The sequence below is a fragment of the Enhydra lutris genome, unplaced genomic scaffold, assembly GCF_002288905.1.
Source record: "Enhydra lutris kenyoni isolate GAN:26980312 unplaced genomic scaffold, ASM228890v2 scaffoldscaffold6, whole genome shotgun sequence".
Taxonomy (NCBI): Eukaryota; Metazoa; Chordata; class Mammalia; order Carnivora; family Mustelidae; genus Enhydra; species Enhydra lutris.
In genome coordinates this window covers 11,762,495-11,787,761 of record NW_019154090.1, presented here as the reverse complement: position 1 = coordinate 11,787,761, position 25,267 = coordinate 11,762,495, and the positions used below count along the sequence as shown (strand labels likewise).

Genomic DNA, 25,267 nt, shown 5'->3' with positions numbered 1-25,267 from the left:
CAAAGCTGTTCTTTTAGGTTGCACCTAAGTCGTCAACAGAAGGCTCCATTTCAGTAACGGGCACAGCTGCATAATGGGAATATGGTTCAGACTCACCATGTGTATTTGCTTAGAGAAATCTAATTCTAATCTAATGTAAACCAAATCTCCAGGCTAAGGTTGTTAGGTTACAAAAGCCAAGTGCAGAACGATATACCGTGTTTTGTTTTGTTTTTTTAAGGGTTATACATTGCAGTGCATAGCTTACCTGTGGAAGGACTCAGGAAGCTGTTGACAGTTACCTCTGGGGAAGAAAACTTCAAGTTAAACCTTTTTATACAAAAAACTCTTTTTACCTTGAGTAAAAATGACTCACCTAAATAAATAAAAACCCCATACCACAGAAACAGGACTGGCCTCGTTGTAGGCAGAGCCTCCATTCCCATCCTGTCTCAAGCCGGCTGAGCTGCTTCTAACAGTTGACAACAAATGTGGACCACTGATTTTCTCAATCATCGTTTTTATTAATTGGCTTTATAGGCTAAAGTGCATAGTAAAGACAAAAAAGGATATGCATACATAGGAAAAGGACATTTTTCTCACCAACATTAGAAAGACCTGAGATGCCTAAGTGTCTGTTCTAGGAACAATGGACTGAGGGAAAATGTATGCAGGCAGCAGGCCTGGGGGCTGGCTTCTGGCATGGGTCTGGGGCCTGCAGAAGCTGCTGGCATGCTAACCCTGCCCAGGCAAAAGCTGTAATAGTGTTGGGACAAAGGGTCGCACTTTGGATAGCTGCTGCTGGTACCAAATATAAGTTTCATTCCATTCAGGGCCCTGGGGAACCAGCACTGCTACGGAATGTCTCCTGCAGACAAAGAAACCTCCACCATCTCAAAGTGCCAGTCACAGGAGAGGGTATAGGGGGAATCACTCCTTAAGTTAGCCTGGGCCCACTGCATAAGCCCCAGCTGTGGGTAGCCACGCCTTTCCCACTCTCAGTGAATATGTAACTGGGTCAGGGTTAGTCACTTAAGTCTTTGTCTTATCACATGCCTCCGTCTCTGGGAGTGAGGGTGCCCAAGGAGGAGGGTGGGAGGGATTTTTGTGCTCCTTGAAAGGATAAGCAGTTCATAAACAACTCCTCTGGACCTCTGTTTATTAAAGTTAGTCTACAAGTTAGGGCCTGGCCATTAGAATTGAGTCTGCTTCACTGAGTTCGTACTCTGCCCCCGGAGCACTGCAGAAAAAAACATCTGACTGAGTCAGGACCCAGAGATAGCGGTAGGCAGCCCAAGGTGGAAGCCCCAAACGTGCTCCAGGGAGCCCTTCCACTAACTTGCAGGAGAAAAAGAGAAGAAATCTGTTAACTTCGCTCTCAGTTCTGGAGGTAAAGTGCTTATTCTAGCGCAGGGAAAATCTAGAAACAAATGTGGGCAACCCCTAAAAGTGGATCCTTAAATAGGTGCTAAGACTAAAGGACAATAATAAAAAACAAACTTCGGTTCCTTCATGAGGGAGCCGATCCCAGCCCGGAGGTGGCTAGGCACAAGGCAGCAGTGTGCCATCTTCCTACATCATCCTCTGGATCTCCTCAAAGTTCATCAGGTTGTTGGCCGTGTCCGACCAGGCTGCGTGCTGGGCTCCGTCCATCTCAGAAGCAAGCTGGTTGCTCCTTTCCAGGGTATGATTTATGCCCCCAATCACCTCCTTACAGTCAGGACACGTGCCCCTCTGCATGGCTCCCCCACAATCGCTAATCACGTAGATGTGGCCATTGGGGCACTTGAACCAGTGGCCACGAGGAAAACCCATAGCACTGACTATCTGCACTCGTTCTTCCTCTGAGATGCCCAGGCCAGAGCAAGGAAGGATGTTTTTCAGAGCTTCCATCTTTTTCTGCACAAGCTCTTCATCCTCTTGGGTGAACTTACTTGTTTTCTCAAGGATCTTCCGGACACTGTAGACCTCTTCCGCTGTGCTACCTTTCATCTTCCCCTCTGCTATCCTGCAGCGGGACAGGAGGCTGACCAGGTATGTGAGCCTCTGGATTTCACTTTGGAGGTCATCCAGTTCCTGCCTGGTAAAGCTCAAACGCTTCTTGGCTAGCCACTTATGGACCTGTTCTAGTCGAATCCCCACTCTCTCCTGCTCTGAGACCTTTACCTTTTTCAGAGAATCCCACAGGCCAGCCAAGTGGTCATAGAAGCTGATGTAATTCTCGACAAGGCCCAGGTCCTTCACGGACAGATTTTTCTGGTCCAGCTTCTCCTTCAACATCACAAAATCTTCAGGAAGCAGCTGATGGAGGAGGCTCTTGCTTTCCAGTAGGGCCTTAAGTCGTTCCTGGCTGGTTGCAATTTCCCCTGCTGAGCCCTGAATCTTTTCCTTGACAATTTCAATCTCTTCCAGCCGCTGTTTGATGCTGGTTCCATACCGCAGGTTTTTACGGATGGGCACCTGGCAGACAGGGCACACCTTCAACCTGATGGCAACTTCGTCATCCTTCTGCTCATTCATGTAGCGGTCCAGGGCTTGCACCTCAAAGATGTGGCTGCAGTCTTCTAGCTGCACAAAGCGGGCGTCAGGCTCATCCTCAAAGCCAAAGAAGATCTGGGTGACTTCTTCCTGGTGGCAGACCCGGCACTTCTTGGGGCACGGCTCCCCACACAAGCCAATGCAGGGGTGGCCACAAGCCAGCAGCTTAGTACAAGGCACGTAGCACGGGGGTCGGTTGCAGGGTTCAGAGCAGAGTTTGGTGCACTGGTAGTGCTGGCAGCGCCAGACACAGGGTTCCACGCAGGGGCTGCACAGTTCCCCACACTTCTTCTTGCACTGGCTGTGGACACAGCGGTTCTGGCAGGTCCGCTGGCAGGGTGGGCACTCGCCGATGCATGGCTCCTGGCACTTGTGTGAGCAGATGAGCAGGCGCTGGCAGGGCTGCTGACAGCGCTCGTGAAAGCGCCCTTCGAAGCAGCTGTGGCAGGAGCCGGGGCAAGGATGCCCGCAGTCCAAGACAGTGCCACACTTGGTGGTGCATTTGACTGGCAGGTCATACATGAGGTCCTGCACATTACCACATTTCACCTGCTGGCTGTGCCCACACTTGAGTTTCACGGTGACCATTTCCGAACATAACCGCACACAGTCTTCACCACAGGGGTGGCTGCACCTGTGCCCGCATTTCAGAACCTTGGGGCAAGGCTCTTGGCAGCAAAAATCTGACTCAGGCATGGAACAAGGAACCATCTGTTCGTGGCCGCACCGAAGAATGATTTTGCGCACCTTCACCTGACAAGGCTGACACTCCTGGAAGCAAACCAGAGGGCACCGGTGCCCGTCCTGGCAGATGACCTTCTGGCATGGCTTCATACACTGGAACTCCTTGTGTGAGGAATCATAGGGGTGGCAGGCACGGGTGCAGACGTGTCCACAGCCCAGCCGGAACTCACAGGGTAGGCTGCAGCCTCCTTCGGGCACCTTTTGGAAATCAGAAGCTTTGGATACCAGGGTGTGGGTGTCGGGATGATTCTGGCAGCACAGTCGGAGCGTGTGGCCTATCTGATTGTTCTCTCGAAGAGTATGGATGATCTTGCTCCACAAGGGGACCTTGGCCAGCATCTGCATGTTTCCAATACAGTACATCCCCTTCTTGGCACGGGACAAGGCCACACAGATGCGGTTGGATATCTGGAGAAAACCCACCTTGCCTTCCTCGTTGCTCCGCACTAATGAGAGGAGGATGATGTCATTCTCTTCTCCCTGGTATTTGTCAACCACATGGACCTTGACCCCAGCAAACGTCTTGGCTGGCATGAGTTTGCGCAGGCAGAAGAGCTGCCCGGTATAGGTGGTGAGGATGGTGATCTGGGAGGGCAGGTACTCCTGGCACAGGAAGTACTTGCACAGTTCTACCACAAAGCGAGCCTCATGCTGGTTCTGGTGGCTTTTGCCTTCTTGGATTTCCTGTTCAGGAAAGTTGTGTTCCACAAAGAAAAGGTTGGAAGAGACCCCCTAGAAAGTATAATACGTGATATGTTAGGAGGCTCACTCGTGCAGTTTCTTCTATCTTCACATGTACTGGCCATTGACCCTATTCCAGGGAGAGACCGTGCAAGGCTTTCTGTATATTTTGTACCACAACCTTTAATTTTGGAGTATTCAGCACGTGCTTTTGGGACCATGGTAAGTAGAGAAATGGATAATGAACTTGCCTATTTTAGTTTTCAATACATTTGTTTGATAGAAATATTTAAAACACCCATCCACCATCCAACTATTATAGTCCAGGAAACAAGCAGCAGCTATGATGATGAAGATGTTGAGAGGAGATAACTTACATCACTCCACTGTGCTGACCGCTTTACACACATTATCTCCCTCAAAACAATAATGAGAGGAGGCAGCAACCGTTATTCTCACTATACAGAAGACCCTGACATTTGGAAATGGTATTACTTGCTGAAAAGTTACAAAGCTACTAAGTGGCAGAGCTGGGATTCAACACCCACGTCTGTCTCAACTTCTGTATTATTTCTCCCCTTAATCACAAGCTTTTAAGAAAGGTGCCTCTAGGGGAGCCTGGGTGACTCAGTGGGTAGAGCCTCTGCCTTCGGCTCGGGTCATGATCTCAGGGTCCTGGGACCAAGCCCTGCATCAGGTTCTCTGCTTGGCGGGCAGACTGCTTCCCCCTCTCTCTCTGTCTGCCTCTCTGCCTACTTGTGATCTCTCTCTGTCAAATAAAATAAAATCTTTAAAAAAAATTTTTTTTTTAATTTTTTAAAAAGGTGCCTCTAGGGGTGCCTGGGTGGCTCAGTCAGTTAAGTGTCTGCCTTGGCTTGGGTCATAATCCCAGCTCCTGGGATCAAGTCCCGCATTAGGCTCCCTGCTCAGCAGAGAGCCTGCTTCTCCCTCCTCCTCTCCCCCTGCTCGTGCTCATGCTCTCACTCTCTCAAATAAAATCTTAAGAAAAAAAAAGAAACAAACAAAAAAAACTGACTCTAGTCCCTTCTGAAAACCCTTTTCCATCCTAAGGAAATACAGCCCTCTAGGTTGCTGACAGCATCACATAAACATCAGGTAGGGCAGACTCACCTTTATCTTGTCATATTTGAAAACAGAGGGATGATTCTCCAGATCTTGGTAAATGTAAGGGGTCAAAAGCCGGGCAATTTCCGGGCGCATGCGGTGCTGAAACAAGAACGAGTGTCATTAGAAACGCGGCCAGAGAACAGTTTTCCAAAGACTAGGCTGCTGGTGGAAAATCTGGAGGTAACGTGAAAATAGAGAGAAAAAAAAGAGAATGCTTTAAAAAAAAAAAGAAAAGAAAAGAGAGAATGCAATCAGCTCCTTTGTCCAACACAAACTCAACGCTGGTGATCTCGTGGTATTTTGAAACAGAAAAGAAAAGAAGTCTGACAGTCACCACATTACTAAACCAGTTTTACTTATTTATTTATTTATTTACTTACTTACTTATTTAATTTTTAAACCAGTTTTATTTTATCTCATTTATTTTTTTAAACCAGTTTTATTTTTATGAGACCTTCCTTACTGGCAGTTGGCAGGCTCCCAGGAGACTTCCCCTGGACATTTGGTAGATAATAATAGAAGTCCAGCTTCTCACCTGGTAATTCAGACGGACAAAGGGAATGTTTACTTTCACCAGCCGTTCAAAGAGGGAAACCTCAAGGTTGAAATTCTTGGCTAGATCATACACATTGGCACTGGGGCGCAGCTGAGAAAAGAAACAAGTCTGAGAACTCTGTATTGACATATTTTGTCCATCCATCTACCCACCAACCCACTCACCCATCAAAATGCTTTTTAAGGGGCAGATGGGTGGCTCAATTATTAAGTGTCTACCTTTGGCTTAGGTCACGATCCCAGGGTCCTGGGATTGAGCCCCAAGTTGGGCTCCCTGCTCGGTGGGAAGCCTACTTCTACCTCTCACAAACCCCCTGCTTGTGTTCTCTCTCTCACTGTCTCTCTGTCGAATAAATAAAATCTTAAAAAAAAAAAAGTTTTTTAAGTGCCTTACATGCGCCACGCACTGCTCTAAGTACTGACAAGCTAAGGATAAAGAGCCACAAGGGCCAAAAAGGCAAGAAATAAGGGTGATGTGACAGAGTGCCCAGGGGTGGGAGTTCCTTTAAATAGTCCTCTCTGAAGAGTGACCTCTGAGTTGATGCCAGCATGGAGGAAGCTGCCTTTCATGTGAAAAGCCAGCCATGAGAGGAAGCGGGAAGGAGGGCAGGAGTGGAACACGGTGGGCAAATGAGATGGTGACAGGAGGAGAAGTCAGAGAAGCAGGCTGAACCTGAGAATATTTGCTTCTGCAGAGGCCACTTTAAGAAGCCTGATTTTTACATGAAGTCCGTGCAAAATCACTGGAGGGTCTTAAGGTGTAGAGTGACGTGATCTGATTAACTTTTTTTTTTTTTTAAATTCGCTGGCTCTTTTATAAAGAATGGATTAGAGGAAGACAAAAATGGAAGTAGGGGAATAAGGAGCGTACTGTTTGAAGAGGCCACTTAAAAGGCCACTGTAGATTACAGAAGTAGCAAAGGAACAGTTAAATGAACGACCCTGCCTCTGAAATACACCCAAATCCAAGAGCACCTGCTGTTACACTGAGTGCAGAAGGTGAGGGGAGCAATCACACAAAGCTACAAAGCTTGCGGACTGGTGAAGCAGAGAGGCCAGCGTCTTCCATCTGAGTGCACCCCCAGTCCTCTCTCTCCACCTCCTAGGGGCTCCTGCCCTACCTGCTGGTGGTCTCCAATCAGGATGAGGTGCTGGCAAGCCTTGCTCAGCGTGGCAATGGTGTGGGCCTCAAGGACTTCAGCAGCCTCTTCCACAATGACGATCCGAGGCTCCACCTTCTGCAGAATCTGACGGTATTTGGCAGCACCTGGGGTTGAGAGAGAGGCGGCCCCTGAGCTCGGGCCCTGGGCCCTGTGGCGACTGAGCCCTCCCACCTACCCAGGGCTGTGCTGACCACTGAATGAGAGAACAAGGGCTGCTGGCTGGTCTCCAGAGCATCACACCCATGTGGGTCATTGCTGGGGTTCCAAATGCAGGAGCCAAGCGGGAACATGTCCCCATCAGTCGCCTACACGCAGCTTGCTTTAGGAGCTTCTCGTGGCCTTTTCCCTCTAACCTGCTACAGAAGCTCCTCTTTACCTGTCCTAGATAGTCCAACAGGAGCCTGGCGCTAGGAGTGAATGGCTGGGTCAGGTCGAGCTCCTCACGCCTTCTCACCTGTGGTTGTCATTCCCACAACCTGGGCATCTTTCAGGATGTGCAGGTCTTCCTGGAGCCTTAGCTCTGCCAACCTCTCTGCTGACGTGCGGTACTGGCGCTCATAGTTGAGGATCTTTCGGCGGGTGTCGGCCTGGTACATCTGTAGCCACAGCCTGGAGAATGTGAAGAAGCGGAGAGAGGAAGATGTGTGCTCTTTGAGAAGGTGGAGGAACCCCCTTCAGTGTGTATGAAGTGGAACTTAGACCGTTGAGGAGCTTACAGACCAGAGAGAGAGGAAGGAGAGACCCAGGTTTACAGGGACCCAAGAGTTCAACATGCCTGAGAGAAAGATGTGCAGAGACATGTACATAGGTGACTAGGAGCTAAGGAGGGGAGTAGGATAAAGAACAGACGTTAACTACTGAGAAGAGAGTAAGGGACTTTAAAAAGCTTCCAAGAATTTCTCTCAAATTCTCCCTGCCCCATTCTTTTTTTTTTTTTTTTTTTAGATTTTTTTTTTTTTTTTTTTTTTTCAGAGATCACCAGTAGACAGAGAGGCAGGCAGAGAGAGGGGGGTTGCGGCTCCCCGCCGAGCAGAGAGCCCAATGCGGGGCTCGATCCCAGGACCCTGAGACCATGACCTGAGCTGAAGGCAGAGGCTTTTTAACCCACTGAGCCACCCAGGCGCCCCTCCCTGCCCCATTCTTGAGTCCCTTCCCCTAATTCTTCAGTCTTGGTTTACAAGTAAAACAGATTGTGTCACTAACTCTGCTGTAAAATGTTCCAACGGCTTTTCAATACACTTCGAAAAGTGGCTTCTGATAATTCAGGCTCCTCATCTTTGCCCCATGAGGCCCTGTGGTCAGGCCCTGCCCACCTCTCTGACCTCACTTTCCATTTCTCTGAGCCACAGCCATGCTGGCTGCCTTCTTTCCATTTCTCAAATGGCCATATTCCTTCCCAGGTCAACGCCTTATGCATATGGTCTCCATGACTTCATCTGCTCCCCATTCCTTGCTGACCTTGCTAATGTCTACTAATCCCTCAGATCTTGCCTCCAATGTCACTTTCCTAGACACCTCAGACCAGCTCAGACCCCATGTTAATATTCTTAGTACTCCTTGCTTCTTTCTTTCTTAGTGTTCATGACTACTTGTAACTATTTGTGCAACTAATTTGTCTCCCTGGACAACTTTAAGCTCCATAAGGGTAGAGCTGAATGTATGTTTTATCCCATGGCCGTGACCCTAGCACTCAGCTCAGTGGGGCATGCAACCAATCATCAGTTAACACTATTGAAAGTCGTGGTGAAGCAATGGGGGGTCATGTTCCAGAACAGCAAAAGAACCCTGTGGGGAAATCACATGAGCTGGCTGGGGGAGGGCATGGGGAGCGGGCAGCATACCTATAGAGCTGCCACCGAGAATTCAGGTCCAGCTGCCAAACATCCTGGATCTCACTGGCCTCAGCCTCAGTCATGGTGTTCAGTTTGCGAAGTTCAACCTTCACTTTCTTCTTCATTTTCTTTTTCTGGCTGCGCTGGGTCTATGGACATCAATACCAGCTAGGGTTACCATCTGAGCAGAGGTGGGCCCAATTCTAAGACCAAGGTGGGGGCCAGAGCACATTAAAAAAGGAGGTGCCCCCTCGGAAGAACTTTGAATGTCTCTCACTCCCCAACTCCAGTGAAAAATGGCTAACCGAGGGCTCTGGAGATAGTCTGCCTGGGTTCAAAGCCCCATCTACCTCTTACTACGTTGTGGGCCTCTGTGTACCTCAGCATCCCCTTCTATAAAATGAGAAGAATAATGGTAACATCTTCGTAGGGCTGCTGAACTGACTGAAGGAATAAATACATGGAAAGCACTTTGGAACACTGCTGACGATAGGTACCACTGACTGTTGACCATGTTCTATTTCTCATTCCTACGACACTCGTCCTGAAAGTAGCAGACATGAATTTTTCCTGTTAAATGCCGTACAAGGGCCTGCTAAGATGGTCTTAACGCCATCAAAGTACCATCAACAAGAAGGTAAAAGGCACCATTTAGTAGAAAGTGCTCTCCCTGGCTCTGTACTAAGACCGAGGCCATGAGCCTTTAGAAGGATTGGCATGAAAGATGACTGTCACAGTGTTCCGTATCTCCCCCCACTTCAAAACCAAACAAATCAACTCCTCCTAAGGCCATGTGGCAGAAAGACGCCCAATCTGTAATTCCACGTACTGGGATCAGACTTCATCCAGCATGTACAGTGATGCTGACCTGAACTAGAAGATCAGGTTCAAAGCTAGCAGACCAGTGATAACTACATCCAAAGTTGCCTTTGAAGGTCCCTTAAATCATCAGTGGAGGTCTGAAAATGTCATTTTGAGTATCCAGTCCTCTACTGTCAGAGCAAAGCATGGTAAATTGAGGACGAATTGGGTTCTACCAAAGGAAGTACCAGAAGAAAAGTCTAGGTGTTCACACACCATTCTGGCTTAAAGAGAAACATCAAATTCCAGGGTGAATGAAGGATGAGATTCCATCCAGCCTGTATAGCTTGCTTCATTCTGCTTTACTTGAATTCTCTGAAGTCTTAATGTGTTGTTCATAGGCTCATCTGTATCGAGAAGATAATATCCACAAAAGCACCAAGCACTGAGATCCTAAGTGACTGATCTGACCCACACGTGAAGGATTTTTCCCGAAGTTCAAGAGAAGCATTGGCTTCCTGTTTTTCTAAGTTGGAATTTCTTGACAAGGACCCTCTGAAACACCAGAATTTTTATACTCTTGGGAACAGGACCCACCTTATACTATGGCTAGGCTGTAAAAGGGGGAAATTAAGTTAACTGTGAGGACAAGGTGAATACACTGCTGTAACAGAAGTAGGTGAAAATGAGAGGCTGCAGTTCTAACCAGAACAGACGTTCTCAGACCTGTTTCAGAGGAGTTTAACCCCCGCCCACCTGGCAGGAGTAAGTGAACTCCCATTCCCCATTCTGTTAGGGATTCCAGAGGACACGAGCAAGTGAGTTTACCTCCCACTCTCCTGCAGCTTGCTCCTGCCCAGCTGTTGTTCCGGGGCCATAGTTGTCTAGCCTCATGGCCAGAAGCACTTTAGCCAACTCATGGACTGCCCCACTCTCTTCCTTCTTCCGCCGCCGGGGCCTCACCACCTCTTCCTCCTCAATCACCCGGTCTGCTTGAATTAGGTCAGCCTCCTCTGCAATCTCTATCAATGAACCCTCCTCTTCCCCTTCTTCTTCTTCCTCTTCCCCTTCTGCCTGGGCTAGGAGGAAAGCAGGCAGGACAGTGGTGAAACGCTTGAAGCCAAAAAATAGCAGAAGGCACTAAGAAGAGCTCAGATGCATGAAGACATTCTCAAGGGGGTTAAGCGGTTACCTCTAGCTGGCCAAACTGGGAGAAACCAGGGAGGGAGACTTAGGTACTTTTTCATGGTATTTGTAAATACCATATAAATGTATCCCCCCACTTTTTTAAGATTTTATTTACTTACTTAAGAGTGAGTGAGAGAAAGAAGGAACAGGGGTAGGGACAGAAGGAGAGGGAGAAGCAGATTCCCTACTGAGCAAGAAGCTGGACAAGGGGCTTGATCCCAGGACTCTGGGATCATGATCTGAGCTGAAGGCAGAGGCTTAACTGACTAAGCCACCCAGGTACCCCGAAATGTATCCCTTTTTAAGAAAGATTTTACTTATGTCAAACATACAAAAGAGAGGTATGCAATGTAAATGGACAATTTAAAAGATAATAAAATTTGATAAAATGAACATCCAGGTACCTCATATCCAATTTAAGAGGAAAAATCAGCCATTTCTTGAAGACCCTTGTGGGCCTGTCTAATCTGAATTTTACTGCTCCTATCTTGCCCCCTTTCTTTTTTAAAATAACTTTACTACATTTATAATGTATACACACCTCTAAACAACACATCCTCTAGTTTTGACTTTGTTTTCTCTTTTTTTTTTTTTTTTTGAGCTCTATACCAAAGGAGTAATATCGTATATATTTTCCTACAGCTTGCTCTTTCCATTCAGCCTATTTTTGAGAGACTCATACGTTGCCATATACACTGTGACTCACTCCTTTTCACTGTTGTAGTACAGTATTTTATGATCTGGATGGATAGTATTTCATCCATCCATTGTATAAATGTTGATGAACATTTGAGTTCCTTCTATTTGGTTTTTCTATTATTATGAAGTGGTTTCGCCAATTAATATCCCCATTAGCAGAGTTCCTACTGCTCTATATTCTCATCAGTGTGGGGTTACAGCAAACTTAAATTTTTGCCAATCTGGTATATAACAGCATCTCATTGTGGTTTTAGTTCCTCTTATTTCTAATGAGCATTCTTTGTTTACTGACCGTCAGAATTTCCTATTTTGTAAAAACAAAATCTTGCCATTTCCAACAATGTGGATGGAACTAGAGGGTATTATGCTAAACGAAATAAGTCAATCAGAGAAAGACAATTATCCTATGATCTCTCTGATATGACTTGAGAGGCAGGCTGGGGGGTCATGGGGAGTAGGGAGGGAAAAAAATGAAACAAGATGGGTTCAGGAGGGAGATAAACCGTAAGAGACTCTTAATCTCAGGAAACAAACTGAGGGTTGCTGGGGGGTAGGGGGGAGGGATAGGGTGGCTGGGTGATGGACACTGGGGATGGTATGTGCTAAGGTGAGTGCTATGAACTGTGTAAGACTGATGATTCACAGACCTGTACCCCTGAAGCAAATACATTATATGTTAATTTTAAAAAATTAAAAAAAAAAAAAAAAGAATGTCCTATTTTGTGATGTGTGAGTAAAATATGTTTTATCTATTTTCCTATCAAGCTATTACTTGCCCCTCTCTGACTGATTATAGCTCTTTATACATCCTAGGTATTACTTTTGAGTTTTACTCTCTGGTCTTTACCATATTGCACCTTGAGATGTGGTTCTAGGTAGATATGCACTCTTACCTGTATTTTCAGGTCCCGCTGGAGCAACATTTTGGGTGAAGGAACCGACACCCAGGCCCAGCCACTCCAGCATCATGGATTGCTTCCAGCTCTGGAAGCAAATCCACTCGCTATCCTGAGGAAGGAATAATTATCAGTCATGAGAATTCTATGACAGAGTAAAGGAAAGGTTTCTGTGAAGGACCAAAAGTAGTTCCCTTAAAATTTAGAGGCGATAGTTTGGAAACCCTTGGGCAACTGGATCATTAAACATGTCTTGCCTAAAATTTAAAAATAAAAATTTCCTCTCTAGATAAAATCAGGACCTATGGCAATGAGCCTGCATTCGAAAAAGGCAACAAATGGCTGGAAATGGACTGCCACCACTTCTTTTCCAGTCTATCAAGCCCTCTCTTCCCAGTGTCTCATATCTAGCCTGCTTTAGTCATTTATGGATCCTGACTGACCCCTTCAGGCTTCTGGGTTTGTAACCCTAGAAGTCACCAACTCATTGATAAGAGAGTTACCATTTCACTGGGTTCCTGACCAGCCAATTTACAGAAATCACGTCAATTAGTTCTTAGAATATCCCTTGAACGCAGGCGTTATTATTACCCGTTTAACTGCTGGGAGACCTGAGGGTCACACTGGCCAAGGCACACAGTCAATTTGTATGACTTAGGTCTGCTGACTTCAAGGCTCTCTAGATGTACTATGTTGCCTTGTTACGATTTTGTTTTACTTAACAATCACTTAGAGCACACTAATTATGTTAAGTGGTTTACAAATATTAACTTGCTTATCCAAATAATGTTCCCGCAAGAATTACATTGATCTCTAAGAAACCGCCATTTTTGCAAGTCAAATTTACAAATATTAGCAATTTCATATGGCTCAACTTAATGTTATCATCATCCCCACTCTATAAAAGAGGAAACGGGCACAGAAAAATTAAGTAACCTGCCTAGAGCAAAACGAGAATTCATATCCAGCAAGACGGCTCTCAAGTCTTGCTCCTGACTACCATACTCAGCCACCTCTCCTCATGAAAAAGTACTTCTCACATTATGGCAGCATCAGATCAAAACAGCTAAAGCTCTGGATGGCTGCTTCTGCTGGAGACTCGCTCCAAGTCCTGAGGCAAGAGAGATGCTTAGAACCCACAGGATGACCTACCTGTGCTGGTCCATTCATCAGGCTTTTCCAATGCTGGGGAGAGATGTATTTCTCCAGGTGCTGTTCCCGTAATACACCGCGCATGGTGCACTCCAGGGTCTGGGCCCCTTCGTGCAGCTCTTGCTCTGACTCTTTCATTTGTGTCACAATCTGCCAAGAACAGAGAGAAAGAAATGAGGAAGAAGTACCATCATCTCCTGAACTCAGTTCCTTTAGTGAGAGAAAACAAGCTAAGACAGGAACAGCAAGAAGAGAGAATAAATAGACCAGTCAACAAACCAACTCCCAACAACATTATTGTGGTCTCAAAACCAAAGGATTACAATCTAAAATGTCTAAAAGACTCTTAACAATCAGTAAGAAAAGGAAATAACTAATACAACAGAAAAACAGGCCAAGGATACTGCTGCAGACACTTCTTTTTCTTGGTAATAGGAACTGAGAGGTTTTTTTTTTTTTTTTTTGGAACTGAGAGTTTTGTTGGGCTACACTGCTGTCCAGCTAGAAGATGGGCTGTAAGCAAGGGCAGCTGGTGGTTCGGGGAAGTGGCCTTAAAAGGTCCTGGCAGGGGGTGCCTGGGTGGCTCAGTGGGTTAAAGCCTCTGCCTTCGGCTCAGGTCATGATCCCAGGGTCCTGGGATCGAGCCCCACATTGGGCTCCCTGCTCCGAGGGGAGCCTGCTTCCTCCTCTCTCTCTGCCTGCCTCTCTGCCTGCTTGTGATCTCTGTCTGTCAAACAGATAAATAAAACCTTTAAAAAAAAAAAAAAAAAGGTCCTGGCAGGGGCTGTTGGGGGGCTTTCTGTCCTTTTTCCACCTTGACTATGAGGGCAAAGGTCACACCATGGGACCAGCAGAGTAGACTGTTGGAAGGAACCTTTGTCCTTCGCCACTCTGCGGAGTGCCTCCCTATCATCTCTAGACTGCATACCCGGGCAGACACTGCTCTCTAGCACATTTCCACCTTGAACTATTTCAGATAGCCCAAGCCAGAACTCACACTCATGTAGGCCCTCCGGAGGTGCATGGGGAGGCTACGGCGGAACTCCCGCTTATTCCTCAGCTCCCTCAGCGTGAACTGCTTCAGGATTTCACTGTTGCTCCTTCCACCTACCCGTACGATGCTGGTCTTCTGACACTTGTAGATGCCTGTGGGGCAGGGCAGAACACAGCAGAGGTGAGACAAGCTATGCTGGATTCTCTCAGGAGAGACCTCTGTGTGTTTGGGATGTTGTCACAGATGCTCCCTTAGGGAACAAACTGGGGCCTACAGAACTCTACCCCAGAGATGAAATGACCTGCAGAGCAGTAGTGTGGTGCTTAAGAACACAGGGTTTAGAATCAGACAACTGGGGACCCAAAGTTTGATTTCAGTACTGTGGCTATACAAACTAGGGCAAGTTTCTTGCACTCCAGTCCTTCATCTGTGACTTGAAGACAAGAAATACTTTCCTTACAGGGTATGGTCTGAACAAATGAGAGCGCAGCTGTATAGCTCCCAGGCAGGTCCTGGCACAAGGTAAGCACTTAGCAAATGTTCTCTATTATTCACTCTACAGGCTGTCGCTGATCGGTCACCATGTGCCGCGCATGTGCTAGGTTCTCAAGATACAGCAGGTAAAACACAGACTCAGTTCTTAATTTGTTCTCATGTCTCACAGTCTGGCAGAGAAGATTACACATTACATAGTTTATCATAATAGCAGTAAGTACAGTACAGACTATAAGCCCACGATGCTGTAAGTATCTAACAGGGTACCTTACCTAGTTCAGGTGGGGTAGTGATCTAATTCTTGAGGATCTAATATTTAAACAGATCTCAAGACTAAAAAAGATTTACTCTAGGTTAAAGGAAGATATAGATTGGAAAATAATATTATAAGCAAAATGAAAAACATGTACTTATTCATTAACACAATTAGCATTTTTTTGAGTACCGAGTATGTGCCAGAATCTATGAATATATCAAGAAACGGGAACAATCTCATAGTGTTTAAAGCCTAGGGTAAAAACATAGACAATAAATTGTTACATACATAATAAGTTTCTGAAGAAAAAAATACAAAAGGAGACTTAACCTTGTCTGGGGGCCACTGGGAAAGTCTACCTAGAGAGATATTTAAGGTGACACCTGAAGAATGAGTTGGAGCCAACCAAGCTAGATGAGGTCACCATCGCGAGAGGGGAAAAGAGAAAAAGTGAGGGGGGGATAGCATGTTCCAAGGGAGAAGCTGGAGGAATTGAAGACAATCGGTGTTGCTGGACTAAGGGAGAACAAGGGAAGAGATAGGAGATAATGTTCAGAGTTAGGCTACAGCAGACGACACACAGCACTGCAGGTCATGGAAAGGACTATGGACTCAGTTCAAAGAAAATAAAAAGCTACTGAAGTTGCCAACAGTTCAATGATAAATGTCTTGATAGAGGACAATTTGGCCTAGACTTACCTTCCAGAAACTGGTCCAAAGCATGATTAGTATAACACACAACTAAGATGGGGAATTTCTGGACACTAATTTGCCAGACAGGCTCATTGGTTAGAAGCGCCTGAACAATTTTTAGACCCACGTAGGTTTTGCCTAAAAAAACAAGGAAAAAGGAGAGTTAAAAAAAAAAATTAAAAGACTTCCTAGAAGGAACAGTTAATTATTTACAGCAAATCATTATTTAAAAAAATTTGAAGTCCTACAGTGAGATGGTTTAAAATCCAAGGAGCACAAATGGGTATATTACAAAAAGCTCCCACACTCTTCTGCCCCCAGCCACCCAGTTTCTCTCGGAAGCAGCCAATATTACCAGTTTCTCGTGTCACTTTCAAGAATTAGTCATTCTATGGAAATGCAAACAAATAAGAATATAGTCTTTCTCTAGCCTTCCCTTTTTTTTTTAATGGAAACAGTTGCAGACTATTTTCACTATTCCACATCTGGCTTTTTTCACTTAATGTACCTTGGAGATAGTTCTCTATCAGCACATAAAAAGAATCCCCCTCCCCTCTCTCTTTTTTCACAGCTCTAAGATATTTTTTCACAACTGTAAGGTATTTTTTTAGCCAGTACCCTCATGCAACAAATTATTTAGAAATGCTTTCTATATATCACAGTAGACTTGCCTTTGTGATAGGAGGAGAAAAGTCACAGAAATCAACATTGAAGTTAGTTAGGGACTCATTAGTAAATGGCCAATAATTAAGTCTATAAACAGATAAATTCTTACTCTCTGTCAGGCTGAGAAGGTAGCTACTGTCTTCAAAAAACTCAGAGTAAGTGAGGATGCAATATAAGATAATCAAAGACTTCAGTAGAGCAGGATAAATAACAATTTCTTCCTTCCGTTTTTCCTTAAATAGTAAGTATTGACTACCTAATATGCATCAGGCACTGGGATAGGTGCAAGAAATAAATAGTGAGCAAAAACCACCACAGTTCTTGGGGTGCCTGGGAGGCTCAGTCAGTTAAGTGTCTGCTTTCGTTCAGCTCAGGTCATGATCCCAGGGTTCTGGGATTGAGCCCTACATCAGGCTCCCTGCTCAGTGGGGAGCCTTCTTCTCCCTCTCCCCCTGCTGTTCTCCTGGCTTGTGCTCTCTTTCTCTGTCAAATAAATAAATAAAATCTTTAAAAAAAAAAAAAAGGTAACATAAAATCAGGGGCACCTTGATGGCTCAGTAAATTGGGCATCTGACTCGGTTTTGGCTTGGGTTCTGATCTCAGGGTTGTGGGACTGAGCCCCGAGTTGGGCTCTGTGCTTGGGGTGGAGTCTGCTTGTCCCTCTCCCTCTGCTTCTCCCACTGCTTGTTCTCTCTCTCTCTAAAATAAGTAAGTTTTAAAAATTAAAAAATATCAAATACAAATTAATATAGCCTTTAATGAAGCAAAGGTCATGCATCTTCCTGAGTCTGACCCCATGGTATCTTCTCTAACCTTGCGATTTTGATTACTATGCATACCAACGGATGCCCACTGGAAGGAAGGTCACCATGAACAGCTACTTCATAGGTAAGTCTAATGCCCATTTTAGGAGAATGTCTCTAATCAAGATACTCTAGAAACCTACAGTCAAGCAAGCCTCTCTTGCCTATCTCATAGGGCAGATGTCATACGCTCTGAAAAACTCTTACCTGTTCCAGGAGGTCCTTGAATAATAGCCAGTTCCCTCGTGAGAGCAAATTGCAAGGCTTCCATTTGGGAGTCATCCAGATTCAAGGCTTCTTTTGAGGGCCACTGACTGGGGTCCAAGACGTTCATTCGTTGATGTCTCAAGCCCTCAGCATTCCTCAGAGATTCTCCAGTGGCCGAGGGATTCTTTATTAGGGGAGTGAAATCATATCTGCCCCCCATTAGCAAGTACCGTGGCTCCTTCACATAAGAGTCACACTCCACAATGTTCCTCTGGAAGGGAACGTCTTCCTCCTGGACCTCCTGGAGTCCTTCCAGGACATGCCTATAGGCCTCAAAGTATGCAGTTGTCTCCACCATGAGGAAAGAGTCTGAGGGCTGGACCTCTGCTAGCAACTGTTGGCTCTGCTCATTGAAGGACAGCTGGACAATACCTCGGCACAGATCTTCCTGCTCCCGGTTAGACACAGTGGCAAAAAGAAATGTTTCAAAGTTGTCCTTGGACATGCACACCAAAGATCCATAGAGCAATCGCTTGGAATTCTGCCAGCGGACAAACTTGAGCGGTTTTGTGTCAAATTGTACCTTATAGACAATACCTGATGATGAGCACACGGGGGTGATAATCCTGGTATCAAAGTAGATTCGGATGTCATCAAACTTTCTCTTCCTCAGGCCTTGGTCTTCAAAGCTTTGGAGAAGTTCCAAAATGCCTTCTCGTAGGGGTCTAACAAAATCTTCTCTTAAGAGTCGGAAATGGGTATCCAGATAGATAGCAGTACTATCATACTTTCCAGTAATGATGTTGGGACGCAGGAATGGCCTCTCATCCAAGTGCACTTCATTGTAAGTAGGGTAAATGGGCATGGTCCTGTAGCTCTCAACATGGTCTTCTGCCTCAGGCTGCACCAATGTGTAGGTGTCCACTCGTAAAGTGCCCTCTCGCCTCTTTTCCTGCAGATGTTCAATGATGGTCTGCACCTTTTCCAGGTTCTTCTCTGTCTCCTCTTCTATGTCAACCCCAGAGGCTCTCAAAGCATTCAGAGAAGCTGGCAGGAGGGAAATGAGCATGGAAGTTTCCTGCACAGAGCTGGCAGGGAAGACACTTACAAGATCCTGGAGGAGGGAGATGATGTTGCTTATGTGTTCTGGATACTGGTTTCGAATATCAGAGATGGGTTCGGTGATCATCCCTACCACGTAATTTGGCAGGCAGACTTTGAGGAATTTGGAGTTCTTCAATATGCCCAGGACATGGAGAACGCTTTGGCGGTCCATTTTAGAACTGCAAGCCTTCCGAAGAACCTGGCAGATGAGCTCAAGGAAATTGGATTTCATAACAGAATGAGACAGGAGCTCTTTCAGCCCTACACTTGTGGCAAGAGTGATGACCACTTCAGAAGGGTCTTTCTGCAGAAGATTTTCTAGGAACTTGTAGCCAAGTTTCTTCACCTGCTGTGGCTGTTCTGAAGGCTTTTGGTGGGGGGTCCGCCACTGTTGGAAGTTTTCATCAGACCATGGTGGTCTGTGATTCCTTCCCTCCTGGTTGCCATTTCTCCGCCTAGCATCATTTTCCTGACCACGTCTTTGGCCTCGAGGTTCATCACTGGTGTGCCCCTCATGGTTTCTCCTTCCCTGGTGTGGGTTCCTGCCCATAGCCCCAAACCTTTCTTCTCTTTGCCGTACAGGAACAGCATGGTTGGTGGCCCTAGGCTGCCTTCCCGGCTGGTTGGCTCCTCCTCTGAGAGCATTGGCTGGTGGGTTATTAGCCTGATTTCTAGCTCTTGGTGGTAATTCTCCATCCACAGGCCCTAAAGACAATGAGAATATTGGGTAAGCACAAAAATGAAGGTGCAAGGAAATCTAATAGGACAATAATGGAAGACTCTCATTTTCGAAAATAACTAAGGAACTTATTTTCTTTGCAGAGAAAGTTTCCTATGAAGTCATGTAATAAGTGTAAAACAGATTACTATGGTTGCTATATATATCATGAAAACATTGTTTTTCAGAAGGTGCAAAATGGAAAAAGAATAAACATTGGTTGGGGCACCTGGCTGGCTTAGTTGGAAAAGCATACAACTCTTGATCTTGGGGTCCTGAGTTCAAGCCTCATGCTGGACGTAGAGATTATTTAAATAAATAAAACTTACAAACATGTAGCCTAATACATGCTAGAAAACAAATACTTGCAGTATCTCATCTAGTCCTCACAAGCTATGATTATTTTAGAGGGTCAAAAAGATTAGCTCATTGCTTCTAGTTTTTTGCAATACCAAATGACTGCCAAAGCCTGAGTTCCAAAGCCAAACAGATCTGGTCCAAATCTTGTCCTCGATACTTCCTCACTATATAACCTTGGCCAAGTGGCATAATTTTTCTAAGCCTAAGTATCTACGTGGGTGTAAAGATTAAATATTTATAAGATGCTTAGTAGAGTACCTAACACATAAAAAGTTCTCATTAATGTTATTACTAGCAGCACTAGTAATACTTTTCTACTGGGAATACCCTCCTAACTTCTAGAGTCACTGGTTCTACCACTAAACAATTATATCACAGGCGACAGAGGCATCAAGTGGGATAAAAGGACAAGAGAAATGCTTCTTGAAATTTGTCCAGCATCAGACGGCAAAGTGGATGATGGGGCTTCCTTTAGCAAAATGTTTTTGAGCTAATTAGTATGTTGGAAAGGAAACTGAAAAATGAAACTGAACTTCTGTTTTAGGAAACTCAAAAACGAAACTTAAGTTTTTCCTCCCTTTTGAAGCACAAGTTCATCCACATAGCATTATCTACTATCAATCCCAGACAAGAAGTTGTGGGGGAGGGAGGAGATACACCCAATCCACACATGAAAGTTAACAACACCCTGTGGATGAAGCTGAACTTGTTTTCCTTAATCTGCCACATATTCCTTTTTTTTTTTTAATTTTATTTTTTATAAACATATATTTTTATCCCCAGGGGTACAGGTCTGTGAATCGCCAGGTTTACACACTTCACAGCACTCATCATAGCACATACCCTCCCCAATGTCCATAATCCCACCCCCCCAACCCCCCTCCCCGCATTAACCCTCAGTTTGTTTTGTGAGATTAAGAGTCACTTATGGTTTGTCTCCCTCCCAATCCCATCTTGTTTCATTTACTCTTCTCCTAATCTGCCACATATTTCTTAAGTAACTTGGCCAACGTACCCAAGCCCAGTTTTTTTTCACTTCCGTTTCCTATAAAATTGATGGAGCTGACCCAACTTAAGAGAATTACTTGGAGATTTTATTTTTTATTTATTTTTTAGAAAATATTTTATTTATTCATTTGACAGAAAGAGACATCAAGAGAGGGAACACAAGCAGGGGGAGTGTGAAAGGGAGAACCAAGCTTCCTGCTGATCAGGGAGCCCGATGTGGGGCTCGTTCCCAGGACCTTGAGGTCATGACCTGAGCCAGAGGCAGACGCTTAACAACTGAGCCACCCAGGCGCCCCATACTTGGAGATTTTAAAAACAAAATCAGATTGTATACAATGATATGAAGATAAAAATGTTATGAACGGGGCACCTGGGTGGCTCAGCGGGTTAAGCCGCTGCCTTCAGCTCAGGTCATGATCTCAGGGTCCTGGGATCGAGTCCCGCATCGGGCTCTCTGCTCAGCAGGGAGCCTGCTTCCCTCTCTCTCTCTGCCTGCCTCTCTGTCTACTTGTGATCTCTGTCTGTCAAATAAATAAATAAAAAAAAAATCTTTAAAAAAAAAATGTTATGAACGCACATCACAGTCAAGATGATCATACCATTTCATGACATCAGAAGCTAAATCCATTTTTGTACACTTTTTGTTTTGTACTTTGTAGAGAAAATCTTATTGTGACAACACAAAGGAACATTTGATAAAATATAAATACTGTATTACTGAAACCTAAATTCTATAAGTGTTACTTTCTTATTTACTTTTCAAAGTCAAAATATCAGAAGAAAGTCCTCCTTCTACTATTTTGATCTGAAAGAACTGATGTTTTAAAGAATGAAAAATTGTGCTGTTTCTCATTCTTTCAACATTCATGCAGCTAATAAAATAAAATTCAACAGTTCTTTCTCATTTGTTTCACAGCTAAACTCAGGTGACATACTGTAAACTTAGGGAAAAGCAAGAATCCATTTGGTTTTGTTTAAGAAAGTTCTAAGGAAACAATCATCATAGCAGTAGTGATGCTTTCAGAACTAACTGCTTTGGTGACTAGGGTTCTAGACACATGCTATCACATACATATCCACTAACATGTATGGATGTTAAGAATCTTACATGTGGCTGGTCTGATTAAAATGTGTAAAGCAACATGCAGCACCTGGGTGGCTCAGTGGGTTAAGTCTCTGCTTTCGGCTCAGGTCATGATCTCAGGGTCCTGGGATCAAGCCCCGAATCGGGCTCTCTGCTCAGCAAGGAGCCTGCTTCCCTCTCTCTTTCTGCCTGCTGCTCTGCCTACTTGTGATCTCTCTGTCAAATAAACAAATAAAATCTTTAAAAAAAAAAAAAAAAGATGTGTAAAACAACATATGTAACTTTGAAGACTTGATACCAAAAATAGGGTAAATATCTCATTTCTTTATACTGATACCACCTTAAGATGATACTATTTAAGTATTTGGGGGAATAGGTAAAAATACTGAAATTAATAAAGTTCTATAATAATAAAATACATGTATTCAATTATTACAATAAAATGACATTATTTGGATATACTCATTTAAATAGGTATTAAATTTTATTACATTAGTGTTAAATTTCAAAAATGCATTTCATCTGTTTCTTTTTGCTTTTTTTAATGATGCTACTAGAAAATTAAAAATTACATTTTTGGCTTGATTATGTTTCTTTTCTATTGGGTGGTATTGCTCTAAATCAGCGTTATTTCCAATTCAGACACCTTACACTACCTTTGTTAAAGTGAACTGTACCCATTCGTCAGCTCTCTTAGGGAAAGGAGAGGCTATTTATTTTTTTGAGTCATTCATGCTATGGCTAAGGAATAAGCCATTCTTTACTGGAGAGATGCTGTCAGTCTTAGGTGGGCCTACTCATTCATAAAGAACTCAATTTCCTTCCCATTAGTTAGAAAATCTTGCTCACCTCTGTGATTAGTATAGGGATTCCTGGGATTCCTTGGCCTGGCCTCCAAGCAAGGTCTTCTGTCCTCCATGTCTGAATTACATGAATTCCTTCACGTTCCCGTTACTTTCAGTTACCTGGAAATCTGCACAGATTGAGAGAGATCAGAGCCCTTGAAATACAGTATCTAGCAGAAAAAAACCCAAAATAGCATCAAGCCAGTCCTTCTGCCTCTACATCTTAATGATCTATTAACTAAGAGTTAAATACGGATTTAATCATGGGTGTGAGTGTGTATCCAAATTCAACTCTGTGAATGCCCAAATATGATATAAAATGTTAAATTCACAATTTAGATGATTTCAAATTCCCCTTTCCCTTTATCCCTGCACTTCACTGGGGCAGGAGTTCATCAATTCCCATTTAAAACTACTGTTTGGTTTATGCCTTTAGCCAAGTACTTAACCAGTTGCTAGGTTTCATTTTCCTCTCCCATAAAGCAGACAAATATTGTTTCCAGGACAGAAAGTAGTACGTTGTTGTTAATCCAAAAACCATGTATTCACCACCCCACCCAGCATTTATATTACACAGTACTCTGTAGTTTACCGCATTCTACAGTTTGTAAATAATTAGTGAGCAGTTATCCCTTATCCTATTCTTTGGAATGCAGCCAAACTGATTAAGCCCTCTATTCTACTGAATCAAGAGAAGGAAATTACATGTTTCAATAACCAGAGGCTCAGCCTCTACAGGATGCTGTTTCCCCCAGACCAGCTAGAAATCTTTAGTTCTTTCCCTCTCCTCTTTCTTCTACCTTAAAGGTTTTTGACAGTGATCCTATAAGAGGATGAGGAAGCCCCTTTAAGGGAACTTCTCAGTGCAACTCACACACATCACATGAGCTGGGGCTAGGGAAAGAGTGGGTGACTCAGAGCCCTCAGTAAAGGGATTTTTGAGACTGTCCCTCTCACTGAGTTTTAAAATATTCATAGTTGGAAACTGTGAATAGATTTGGCAATATATGAGGAATAGCTTTTATCCCCATCAGAAAAGGAGTCCGTTTCCTTCCTGCTGGGAATATTGTGGGTGAATCTCTTTCCCCATCACATCAAACCTAGCTAGCTCTCAAGTGCAGATTCAGTATTTCGCGTCTTCTCCCGCCGCCCTTAATTAAAAAAAAAAAAAAAAATTCTAAGGAGAAAATGCCTTCTTTCTCTTGCTGAAAAACACTGAAACAGAAACTCAGAAATTTTCTGGGGTAAAAGAAATGGGAAAAAAAAACAAAACAAAAAAGAAAGCAAAGGGAGGAGCAAAGAGAACAGGAAATGCCATGAAATAAAGCAGACTAAAGTAGGTTTCTTTGGGAGTCAAGGCCTAAAAGGGTAGGAAGAAGAAAATCAGTGATGGTCAAGCTAGTAGACGGGTCAAATCAGAGGAGAATGGTAATTACCAAGGGGCGGGGTGTGTGGAAGAGACTGAAATGAGAGGCCAGGGGTCCGTATGGCGGTGGGGGGGGGGGGTTTGCAGGGTCCCAAGAAGGTACTAGAAAGAAGAATGAAGGAATCACGGGCACTCAGGAGCCCAGGGGGTCCTGATGGACGTATTAGGGGGTCGAGGAGGAGTCAGGGTCGTGCAGTGGCACGAAAAAGGTGCTATGGCTAGGCTGGGCCGGGAATGGCAGAGGAGGTAGGGGGGCCTCCAGAAGAAGAGGGTCGGGCTGAGCTCAGCTAGGGGGGTCCTGAAAGTAGGGATGGGGAACGCAGGTACTGAGGGTTAAAGCTGGGGGTGAAGGAGGCGATGGCAGGTAAGGACCGAGGAAGATGAAGGGGGCGGATGGGGCAGAAAGTGAGGGCAGAGATGGGGGTAGAGGGCAGAACTAACTGAGGGAGTCGGAGGCAGAGGTGGCGATGGGGGGGCGCCAAGAGGATAACGCGGCTGTGAGGGGGGAACCCGGGACTCTGAGGTGGATGATGGGGAGACGGGGCAACGAGGGGGTGGCGGGGTACTGAGGCGGCGGCGGGGATGCTGAGGCGGGTACGGGGCGCCGGGGACTGAAGAGGGCGCCGGGGAGAAGCGGCGGCAGAGGCAGTGGCGGGCGGCGCAGGCGCCGGGGGTCGCGGCGGGCAGAAGCAGGTGCGGGGCTGGGGCGCGGGTCGGGGGTCACTCACCCGGCTCCCACAAGTCTTCTCGCGGCCGTCTCCGCCGCCGCGAATGAGGCTCGGGTTCGGGCCCAGGAAGGTCCGCGGCCCCACCCGGCGCAGCGCACTTTCGGTTTCCTTTCCCCGCAGACACTGGGCGGGGCGAGGGGCCGGGCGGGCGGCCGGGAGGCGGAGGAGGAGGGAGGTGGGGGAGGAGGAGGGGACCTCGGGGCTGCGAGCGAGGGGGCCGGGCTCTGTGGCACTGCCCGCGCGGCTGACGGGCCGGCTGGCGTCACCTAGCTCCCCCCGGCGGCGGGACCGGCGGGCTCGGGTGGACGCGGCTGAGGGGAGGGGATTTCGGGGGGAGGGTTAACAGTGCCCAAGGCCGTCGCAGGCCTCAGTCCGCCCCGGAGGAGGGGGAACCCGGCAGGCGGCTTAGTGCGTGCGAAGCGCGACATGGCGGCGAAGCCGACGAGCCCCGGTGGCCCCGAGTGTACGGCGAAGGGGGCGGGGCTAGAGCGGCCTTGACAACCATTAGATCGCCTGGGGCCGGG

At 45.7% G+C, this 25,267-nt stretch overlaps 1 protein-coding gene across 1 annotated transcript; it reads right to left on the bottom strand.

The window, feature by feature from the left end:
- Positions 1–482: 482 nt before the first annotated feature.
- On the bottom strand, positions 483–24,806 carry LOC111141590 (zinc finger NFX1-type containing 1). The gene is made up of 14 exons (XM_022494256.1): positions 24,744–24,806; positions 22,594–22,717; positions 17,471–19,279; positions 15,801–15,932; positions 14,354–14,502; positions 13,357–13,506; positions 12,202–12,316; positions 10,250–10,500; positions 8,630–8,769; positions 7,243–7,397; positions 6,747–6,892; positions 5,606–5,716; positions 5,074–5,169; positions 483–3,993 (listed from the first exon to the last, which is right to left on the bottom strand). The coding sequence occupies exons 2-14, from the start codon at positions 22,661–22,663 to the stop codon at positions 1,552–1,554; spliced, it is 5,766 nt and encodes a 1,921-aa protein (XP_022349964.1). The 5' UTR covers positions 22,664–22,717; positions 24,744–24,806; the 3' UTR covers positions 483–1,551.
- Positions 24,807–25,267: the final 461 nt, after the last annotated feature.

Coding starts and splice junctions, on each gene's coding strand:
- LOC111141590 (XM_022494256.1), bottom strand. CDS start 22,663: ATGGAGGACAGAAGACCTTGCTTGGAGGCCAGGCCAAGGAATCCCAGG. Junction 15,933..17,470: donor TCAAGGACCTCCTGGAACAG/GTAAGAGTTTTT, acceptor TTGTTTTTTTAG/GCAAAACCTACGTGGGTCTA. Junction 6,893..7,242: donor TGTGGGAATGACAACCACAG/GTGAGAAGGCGT, acceptor TCTCAACCCCAG/GTGCTGCCAAATACCGTCAG.